Source organism: Lampetra fluviatilis, chromosome 5, assembly GCF_964198595.1.
Source record: "Lampetra fluviatilis chromosome 5, kcLamFluv1.1, whole genome shotgun sequence".
In the NCBI taxonomy this organism is placed as follows: Eukaryota; Metazoa; Chordata; class Hyperoartia; order Petromyzontiformes; family Petromyzontidae; genus Lampetra; species Lampetra fluviatilis.
In genome coordinates, this window is record NC_136279.1 from 14,241,293 (window position 1) to 14,252,166 (window position 10,874).

The 10,874-nt window shown below is 46.9% G+C and overlaps 1 protein-coding gene across 1 annotated transcript; it reads left to right on the plus strand.

Moving 5' to 3' along the window:
- The first annotated feature begins 2,389 nt into the window (after positions 1-2,389).
- RPS3A (ribosomal protein S3A) lies at positions 2,390-8,725 on the plus strand. Its single transcript, XM_078856864.1, has 6 exons — positions 2,390-2,499; positions 4,508-4,611; positions 5,721-5,908; positions 6,304-6,512; positions 7,131-7,240; positions 8,436-8,725. The coding sequence occupies exons 1-6, from the start codon at positions 2,438-2,440 to the stop codon at positions 8,585-8,587; spliced, it is 825 nt and encodes a 274-aa protein (XP_078712990.1). The 5' UTR covers positions 2,390-2,437; the 3' UTR covers positions 8,588-8,725.
- The last annotated feature ends 2,149 nt before the right edge of the window (positions 8,726-10,874 follow it).

The following is a 10,874-nucleotide window of genomic DNA, read 5'->3' on the forward strand; positions in this document are numbered from 1 at the left end:
AGTGTCCCCCTCACCCCCCCCGTACCAACCTCACCCCCCCCCCCAGTGTCCCCCACCCCCTTCAGTGTCCCCCTCACCCCCTTCAGTGTCCCCCTCACCCCCCCCCCGTGCCCACCCCCCCCCCCTCAGTGTCCCCCCCACCCCCCAGTCCCCCCCTCACCCCCCCAGCACCCCCCACCCCCTTCAGTGTCCCCCTCACCCCCACCCCCAGTGTCCCCCCCACCCCCCCAGTCCCCCCATCACCCCCCCCCCCCAGCACCCCCCCACCCCCTTCAGTGTCCCCCTCACCCCCCCCCGTGCCCCCCACCCCCCCCCCCCCAGTGTCCCCCCCACCCCCCAGTCCCCCCCTCACCCCCCCCCCCAGCACCCCCCACCCCCTTCAGTGTCCCCCTCACCCCCCCGTACCCCCCCACCCCCTTCAGTGTCCCCCTCACCCCCCCCACCCCCTTCAGTCCCCCCCCCATCCCCTCTACAAGTTTAGGGGGGGGGGGTGCCTGGAGTCTCCAGAGCCTTGGCACCACAACTGCGCACTCCACTGCAACGTGCAATTCAGACTCTTAACGAGCTCTTGTGCAGATTAATACAAGGCGGTAGGTTTACTGATATTACCACACGACTTGATGACATACTTATAAAAGAGTGTGCATGTCGGGAGTGTGTGAAATTCATGTCTACGGAATAAACTAGCGGGGTCTGGACATTCTTTAGTCGACATAACCTTTGTGTAAGCACGAAAAGCATGTTAGACGTTTATTTATTTGTGATCGAGACCCCCAATATGTTTACACCCCTCGAATACAGGATGGAGTATAGATATTAAAGAGCCTTTCGGCAGCAAATGTTCATCACTCAAAAATCCCCTTCAGGGGGCATCAGATACTGACAAACACGTGGGGGCGCAATTTACCCAATGATGTATAATACATAACAAAATATTAATTACACGTAACGCAAAATGTACAGTAATGATACGTGCAAACATGCTGACACAATTTTTCGCAGTGAAAGCATTTCACGATGGACAAGCGAGCACCTGTATTGACAATAAACAGCAAAGTGATACCACAAATAATCGTGCGTGCCTCTCCATTGACTCAAACGTGGGACCATCATTGCCAGTATCAAAGTATGAAAACATAAGAATCGCGTTCACCCTTTCAGGAACTAAAACAGGTGTTAAGATATATACATATTTTGCATTAACCACACACGTTTACGTACGTGTGGTACTGGTAGGAACCTCCTGGTTACACCAGCCCACAGGGGATTATTGTGTTCGTCCGTCCGTCGTGCAGGGAGGGGCTGGGTGGGGAGAGTGGGGAGGGGCTGGGTGGGGAGGGTGGGGAGGGGCTGGGTGGAGCTGGGTGGGGAGGGGCTGGGTGGGGAGTGGCTGGTCACCCCGTGGTGCCCTTATAAAACTCAACGTTTAACCTACTCACGCCGGCTTGTGCCCGGGCATATTTGCGGAATACACCACGCCGCCGTTGACCCTGGCCATTGACCGAGCAACCCAACCTTCCTACCAGCTCCCTCCGCAGGAATGTGTTTAATGGAGACATGACCCTGCTGAATTCGAGTTGAGGCTCCGCGATTATTTCATGAGTGAACGTAATGAAAGCAAGGACCATTGCCCGAAACGTTGCCTATTATATTTTCATCCCTTCTTAGGCCACCGTGTTATTGACGAACTTGTTTAAATGTTCGTAGGAATAATATTTCACACCCAATTCATTCAGACTCTATCCTTGAATTTGTTCGCCCCCACCCACCATTCGCCACTCAGTAGCGGTGACGCCACCACGACGCTTGTGCCAGGCTAGGTGCACTTTGAGGTCGAGCGCGTGTAAAGGTGCACGATACCGCGTGTCCCGTGTACAATTGCGATTCTAATCGAGGAATCGTTACTCTAACCGTATTGATTACACCAAATAATCGACACATTCGTCAATTGCACTGGCTTGAAAAAAATATATAATGGGCGACGAAAATATATAATGGGCAACGTTACTGTACAGTAACACCACCCCCTTACAAAGATGGCGCACAGCACTATATGGTACATTGCCCCTTGCAAAGATGGCGCCCTGTACTACATTGTACAGTACCTTCCCCTTACAAAGATGGCGCCCTGTATTGTGTTGTACAGTACCTTCCCCTTAACGCGGCGGCGTCCAAAACTGCACTGTACAGTACCTCCCCCCATCTAAATATGGCGCCCAGTACTGTATTATACAGTTACTTCCCCCTTAGAAAGATGGCGCCCGGTACTGTACTGCACAGTACTTCCCCCCTCCCTTACAAAGATGGCGCCCTCCCGAGAGCAGTCGTCACTACTCGGTGACGTCACGTCCAGCCCAGCCCCCCTCCCGCCTGCCCCTACCCACAAGGCCGCGCACGCTACCCGCGACCTCCCTTTCCGGTTTTCAAGCGCGACGCGATGGCGGTCGGCAAGAACAAGCGTCTGACCAAGGGTGGCAAGAAGGGCGCCAAGAAGAAGATGTAAGTGCCTCATAACGCGCTGGCCACGGCGGCGGGAATCCCTTCCGAGTGCCGCGCCGCTCCGGTTCCCGCCACGGGTTCGGATGGCGGCGATGCGAGGTGGATTGCGGGGGTTAGGCCGCAGGGTCCCGGCCTTGCCTCGGTGCAGGATCGAGGGAAGGTGGGGGGGCGAAGGCAATTGCCCCCCCCCCGACCAGTGCTTGTCTGCTCTCGGCCGATGGTTCATATAAATGAAGTGAAAAATGTCAAGTTGATATTGCCATATGATATGGTCATGTTGCTATGGCTGTGTGTGTTACGGTTGTTGGGTGAGCCGGGTGTGCACTGGGCCCTAAATTAAACTTGAGTGCTTCATTTACTTTGTTTTGGATTAACTTCTTTAATAAAATTATAACTCGGTGCAATGAAGTAGGTAATAAATTGTGTTGAGGTCCTCGTGAGTTGTATGCGGTGAAAAAGGGTGATTACGTGTTTTGTTAATTTAGTGAACTACATTTTGCTTTCGAGTGCATTGTATTAAGTCGTGAATTACACTGGACATGTGAAGGGTTTTCAACTATCAGTGGTCTGCGTTTGGAAGTTAGGCGATGAGATTGCTGTTTGTTTTCGTGAGTCGTAGTCGCCGTGAGTTGGGGGCCTCTCGTCCGTGCTGGGGCTGTAGGGAATAATTGCACGTGGCTGTAAGTAAAACTTTGACTGTTAAGAAATGCGGCGAGCCCCGCGTGGTGGTGCTGTGTTGAGTGGATTGTGTTAAATCCTCGAGTTATATACAGTATACTGTATATGTAGTGAGCTGCACGTGGGTGATGAAACGAGGTGGTGAGGGACTTTTTAGTAACCGGTGACTACTAGTTCACTGATAATTTGGATGGAATATTCTTAGATAATGTTTTGGTTCTTTGACTAATTTACGGGCCCAAATTGTAACGCGATGTAAGGACAATTTATTTTCAGGTGGTGAAAATGCAGCGTCTTGGGAGTCACGAGTAATTTCGATACGTTACTATTCGCAATCATAACCTGTGCGCTATACATTCGAGTGAACCTTACGGTTTAATGTATTAACGTTGAAGTTACAAATACAGTATTTAATATCCAGTGGCATTGCGAATGTAATAGATTTAATCGCATGAGTACCAATTTTGTTGTCGTGCTGTGGAGGACATTGAACATTTGGCTGAGTACTGCACTTCAAGAGGTGGGCGTGGAAGCTCACTCTCTGGTCTTTGAAGACCGGGGTTAGTGGTTCACATTTTAGAGAATTACAAACAATCTGGGCTGAGGTGGCAAGGAGATGGTATTGAGACAGTAAATCGATTATTTGTGTCTGCAGACCTTGAAGTGCAGTACTATTCATAATAGAGTTTTTTTTGGGTTTGATCGCGTAAATATATAAATGTGTCGTTAAAACCCACCACCACTCGAAACAACCAACTAGTAAGGGTTGTATTCGTCACTAGTACAGCACACCGGTGTGTTGGAGAGCGAAGCCACAACATGGCGGGTTTTAACGACACAGATATTTACGCGATCTAACCCCCAAAAACCTCTACTATGGATGATATTGGTCGCGAAAGCCTACGGGTTAAACTGCAGTACTATTACTGCGTTTGCATGGGAATTCTCCAGACAGTCTGGATTCTTCATGCACAACAAAGATTGCATGATGAGGTGCTACTCATCTCGCACCTTCATGCCCCTACAGGGCTGTAAGGGAGATGTGTGTGTGTACCTCGACCATGTATGTGTCTATGTGTGCCACAATGTGGGGACTGGTTGTGTAGCGGTTGAGCGCGACGAGCAGCAAACTCAAACCCCGTGACCCGAGTTCGAACCAGTCCCTAGGTCGACCGCCTAAAATGAGTACCTGATGTTGCTACTTCGGAGACATAGGCGGCTGGGTGTGGTGCTAACCATCAACTCCTTTGTATGCTGTGTCGGCCTGTATAGGTGTTCGCTCAAAGGACTTGCCCCAACAGTCTAAAACCGAGTGTATCTTTTGTCGCAGTGTGGACCCCTTCTCCAAGAAGGACTGGTACGATGTGAAGGCACCAGCCATGTTCAACATCCGCAACATGGGCAAGACGCTCGTCACACGCTCACAGGGAACACGTAAGCAAGATAAACTCGTGTACACATGCTCACACATTTTACTTACTGTTATGCAGGCTTGCACATTCGTACGACTAAGCATTCAGACAGTTTTAGACTTGTAGTCAGACTACACTCGCTGATGTACGTGCACAAATTGGCTGGCACACCGCGGTTTGGGTACACACATATGCACTCTAACATGTGCATGTATACACTCAAACCAGGCGGATGATTACGGATTTGTTGGAAATTAAAATCAAAATGATTTAACTTTTGAAATTTATTACGAATATTTTAGCATACATGAGATCGTCAAATATCGCGGGGGTTATGTTCTTGGGAAGTGCCTCAAAAGCCAAAACCACGATATTCAATACTTAATCTTTGCCTAAATAATGGAGTGAGGTACACAGAAACCACAATTCAAATAAGTACTATACTTTATGCCAAATTAACTAACATTTAAATGATTGAAATAAACATGTAAAAACCCGATACAAAAAAATTCCTAGACTATAAATAGTATATATACTGAATACATTCTGATAATGATAGTTGGTGTGTTTGTCCGCAAGTGGGGAGCGGTAGTGCTACAGTTTGCGCGCTGTGCTACGAACCAGGTGACCCGAGTTCGATTCCCACTTAGACCCAACACCAGTGACGATTATCTGAATCGCTCCTGGACCTCCCCTAGGTTGAGCGTCAGCCTCAGATGAGTACCTGGTGCAGTGTGTAAACATCGCCACTGGGGAGACAAAGGTGGCCGGGATTGGTGCTTGCCACCCACCCCCTTCTGTACTGTGCCAGCCTTCATAGGTTGCTAACAGCACTTCCCCCAACAGTCTGTTAATAGACTATACGGGGAGTCTATCTGCAAGATGCTTGCACGGCAAAGCTTGAGGTGCCACTGACTGCCTCGTGTCCCTTGCCTGCCCCACACTACAGTATCAGTACTTCTGGGTACAGATACAGTACTTATGGGTACAGTATACCCGCGAAAGGCCAAAACTAACTGCCACCATAGCTAAATTGATGGACAAAGAGGTTGCCCCGCGATAGGTAGAAACTGCGAATGATAAATCCACGATATTCAATTGCATTTCTTGCATACATGCCTGCGTGCACAGGCATCGCGTCCGACGGCCTGAAGGGCCGCGTGTTTGAAGCGAGCCTGGCCGACCTGCAGAACGATGAGGTGGCGTTCCGTAAGTTCAAGCTCATTGTCGAAGACGTGCAGGGAAAGAGCTGCCTCACCAACTTCCATGGCATGGACCTCACGCGCGACAAGCTCTGCTCCATGGTCAAAAAGTGGCAGGTGTGGTCATAAGCATGCACAACCACATGTATAAGTCTGCCTATTTGTGGGTTGTAATCTGGGCTTCCATCGTCCATGGTTAAATTGGGGTTTCAAGTGATTCTAACCACTGTGATTACAATCAAACATATAAAATATAGCATTTTTTAAGCTCTGAGAATTAGAAATTACAACTTTACTTACATGTGACAAACGTCTTGAGCAGATTACAGCAGAAAGTAGCACGTAGTAAAGTCATAATTTCTTTTTGGCTATTCTCATAAAAGTAATGCACTGCGCTGCGAGAGTTTCATACTGACACTTCAAAAGTACGATTGCAATGAAACTTAAGAGAGAAAATAAGCAATAATTGTCGCTGTGGGTGACGTCCCTCATTTCACATGATTTTCCTTCAGACGATGATCGAGGCACACGTGGACGTGAAGACAACGGACGGGTACCTCCTGCGCCTCTTCTGCATCGGCTTCACCAAGAAGCGCTCAAACCAGATCCGCAAGACGGCATACGCGCAGCGACAGCAGGTGCGCGCCATCCGCCGCAAGATGGTGGAGATCATGACACGCGAGGTGCAGAGCAACGACCTCAAGGAATTGGTCAACAAGCTGTGAGTTTCTCTATTTTGAGCGTACGTGTGATGCACGCACATACCCTTGTGTTTGTGCATCTGTGTCCGTGAGCTCGTGTACACACTTGCTCCGTGTACATACTCTCATGTACAGACAACCCTTGTATGATCGTACTCCGTCTAGTCACTTGCATACACACAGCCAAACTCCTTGGCAATCCTGCATGCCTTCATGTTGACCTGCTGGATTTAACGGCTTAAGGGAGACAGGCACTTGCAATGATATTCACGAATCAAAATATATCGTGCACAAATTGACCCTGTATAGGGCATTCGGAAGCTAGGAAAATTACAGAGAGAAAGGTTTTCATATTTTGACAGGGCAACGTCTGTGCGCAGTGAATTCCAAATTACTGGAGCTGCATAGGAACTTTAGGATACTGAATTTTACGTGGATTTTGAACAGAGCGTTGGTGAAAGTTGCATTGACTCTCATGCGCTGGGGAAATGGGGACTGGTATTGTTATGAATGGGGATAATATAGGACCAGGTCTCTGCATGGGGGAAAACAAAGTTTGGGATTGTGTGCGTGTGCTCTAAGGTGAGGGAGATGAAGGAGGCTTGCTTACAAAGGCTGTTGTGTGGTATCGTTTTCAGGATTCCTGACAGCATTGGCAAGGACATCGAGAAGGCTTGCCAGTCGACCTTCCCCCTGCACGACGTCTACATCTGTAAAGTGAAAACGCTCAAGAAGCCCAAACTTGACTGTGAGTGCCCATGGAGAAAGAGCGATAGCGTGTGTGAGTGGTGATAGACCTGAGCCTGCAATTTCATATGGTAGGGTGAGAGATTTACATGAGTGAAAAAATATTTCAGCTGAAGGTACCACAGTGATATTTAAGTGCAAAATTGTGATGAGAGTAATGTCCGTTTTAGGGGTGAAATGAGACATTGATTCATCAATTAAAATCAAATCTTACACGCCACCATTTGTGCAAGTGGCACCAATGGAACGAACATAACTATACAAACCAGGCAGTTAAAACAAGATAAAGATAATCACTTAATTTAGCAGGTATTACAATAACCTGTCAATCATAACCAATCAACTAATTATGAATTAGTTAACATGCATGTCTGCCAATGATGGTATGACGTCTACTTAAGATCCCTGGATCAGAAAGTGATTTTACTACATCTGAGCTATTTACAACCCATTGATGCTGGATGTACCATTGATGCTTGAAATAATCTCCAGTGAAACGTCACCCATTTAAATGTGAGAATACTCTGAAACACACCTGTGTGCTGAAGCAGTAATAAATGTGGCACTTGATTCACACGCCATTTTATTAATTGATTGTTGGGTGGATCAGGGTTTACATTTTTACATGACCTAATACAAAATATATTTGTTAATTAAATTTAGTCAACCGTGCTGTGCGAAAACTAGTGATGCTTACCTAATATTGCCACCTTTCGTGGCTTCAAGAACAAGCAGACTTAAGGAAAATGCAGCTTCATCATTCTAGAAACATGAATAATATTCTGTAGTTTATTGTAGTAATTGCAATATTACAGTACAGTATTTAAAATCATCAGCCATGTTATATCCACTGCTGAGTGAAGGCCTCCCCCATATCGTGTCTCACAATCCAGCGATGCAACAATCCATTTAGCTCTGCATATGAGCTGATCTCATCGATCCATTTCAGTGGTAGTCTTGATCAAGCCCGCTTTACAGCATGATGTCTGCAATTTGTGTGTTCTCCAATCCTCTTCCTGCCTCAAGTGTAATTCCAAGCATGCACCTGTCTATGATCCTTTGTGCATTTTTCAGCTTTTGTTCCATTGTATCTGTAAATATTTATTTCTGATCCACATTAAGACTAGTGACACAAGACGTTTATCTCGTAATGGTCAGGCTGCTGCTGTATTAACTGTTGGCGTTTGCGTGTGCAGTGGGAAAGTTGATGGAGCTGCACGGTGAGGGTGCCGCCAGCACGGCCGCCAAGCCTGCGTCAGGCGCTGCAGGCGATGCCGAGGGGACGGCGAGCAGCACCAAGGTGGATCGCGGGGATGGCTACGAGCCGCCTGTGCAGGACACGGTGTGAGCGCCACCACCGCTCAAACCTGACACCCCCACCACACAAGCACCAACACCAATGCGCACACCCTGCCATGCAACGTCTCGCGGCTTGTGTGTGAATACAAATTGCGTTGTACAGCGCAAATAAAGATGGAAAGTTTAACTTGATTGTCTGTGTCGGTGTTTGTGTGTGTTTTTGCTGGTCTGCAGTGGGAACGTATAGCTGTATGAAACATGTAATGATGCATTAGACTAATTTAAATTCGTACACCACACCAGTCAAAGGATTGATTATATATGATTACTGCAAATGTTATGATGGTACATTTTGTCATGGAGTGAACAAGAGTGTCCATGTGGGAGCAAAACATTGAACAAAAGGAAAGAACTCAAAATCATGGAATTGCTGGGGAAGGGAGTGAATCTTTGTGCCTCTAACTTACGTTTCAAAGTGTTAATGCATTAGCTCTGTCCATTTGTAACACGAGGTCAACAATTTGTAAACATTCCATGTTCCCTAAAAGTATTTTTTTGTCTGTACGCCTATCCTTGTGAAGAAGAGTCGCAGACTGGTTAGGTACTTTATTCTTCAAAACGCAGCCACACGTACCTCAAATCCACCTCGAACATGTGTTTCACAGCCCCTTTTGAATCCTCTATCTCCGCCCCCCTTCCTAATCAACATCTCACACACCATGCGTGTGACGTCGGTGCCCTTTAACCCTTGACCCCCGTCCAGTGCATTTTCGTGCGTGTGATTGGTGTGTGCTATGTTGAGTGCGGAGATTGTGTCTGGTGCGAGTGTGAGGATGGCTCGGACATCCCCGACACTTGTAATGCTTTTAACTGACAAACTTGTTTACGTTTCAACAAAGTACACAAAACAAACAGCCCCCCCGCCCGATCTAAACTAAGAAAATGACTTTACCGAAAGAACCAAGAAGAAAAAAAATCACACTTTGTAACAATGTAAGCTGATCGTAATGATAACTTTGAGCGCACATCTGCGCATGTGCAGAATTGCGGTTGCCAGCGTTAGACTTGGTGGTCATTTTGTTTACAAGAAAAAAATGCCAAAAATTTAAAAAAACCTAAACAGTGGAGGAGCAGTGCTTTCTCAACAGCAAACAAAGAACGAAGGCACCTCGGCAGCACGGGCTGAGGAAACTACAGAGCAGCGTGCATCAAGACAAGCCAGAGATTGCATAAATACTGCTGCAGGATGGGCTAGGGAACCACTGTTTTTTACATCCTTTATATTAAGTTTACTTGCTTGCGTGCTTGCTTGCTTGCTTACGACCGTGCAAATCTTTCGGTCGTTTTTTAACCCACTTCCCGTGATCCAATCGAGCTGACATTTTGCACACAGACTCGTGCGTGACAATTAATTTTCGTGAAAAAATTTTCCCAAAATTTTACACTGTTTAGGGAAAAAATTTAAATATTTAATTACCAATTGCTTAATGGTGGCAGACAACCATCTGACCCATAGGTGGCAGCCATCTCAAGCCAGAGGACGAGAGGACTCTAACCGCCCGTTTCATGATGACGCAAATGTTGACTAACCACATGGCATGAAATCCCTGCCCCCACGCTGTACATTGGAGACGATTTATAGAGCAGTTAAATTGAAGCCGCCAGGTTCTTGAAAGTGCTAAAACGGGTCAACGCTAGTGCCCTCGGGAATATACGGGGCATGTCAAGAGGTGATCTTTCATTTTTAAATCCTTTATATTAACTTCACTTGCTTGCTTGCTTACTCAAGAAAAACAGAAATTAATAATAAAATGAAACCGATGCCACGCATATAAATGATTTATAGTGAAAAACTTTGTTTTTACGGGTTAATTTTTTAGCTCCTGCAGAGGGCTTCTCAACACTGATGTCCTCCTCTTCCCCCTAAATGTGTGCAGTTACGACTATAGTCAGTAAATACTGCTAGTCAGATACTATAGAGTTGGTAGTTACTGCCAGAGGTGGGACAAAGTCATTGTTATGCAAGTCCAAGTCGAGTCGCAAGTCATCAAATTCATGACTCGAGTCTGACTCGAGTCCAAGTCACATGACTCGAGTCCACATCTCATAGGTGGGACAAAGTCATTGTTATGCAAGTCCAAGTCGAGTCGCAAGTCATCAAATTCATGACTCGAGTCTGACTCGAGTCCAAGTCACATGACTCGAGTCCACACCTCTGGTTACTGCTATAGTCAGTATATGCTATAGAGTCGGTAGATACTACTGCAAAGTCAGTTACTGCTATAGTCGGACGATACTCTACACTATTGTGTGTAGGGTGTGAGGTATGCCTACAA

Excerpts from the sequence above, each read along its gene's own strand:
- RPS3A (XM_078856864.1), top strand. The coding sequence starts at position 2,438 with ATGGCGGTCGGCAAGAACAAGCGTCTGACCAAGGGTGGCAAGAAGGGC. Across the intron at positions 4,612-5,720 it reads CACACGCTCACAGGGAACAC|GCATCGCGTCCGACGGCCTG; the intron begins GTAAGCAAGATA and ends CTGCGTGCACAG. Across the intron at positions 7,241-8,435 it reads CAAGAAGCCCAAACTTGACT|TGGGAAAGTTGATGGAGCTG; the intron begins GTGAGTGCCCAT and ends TTGCGTGTGCAG.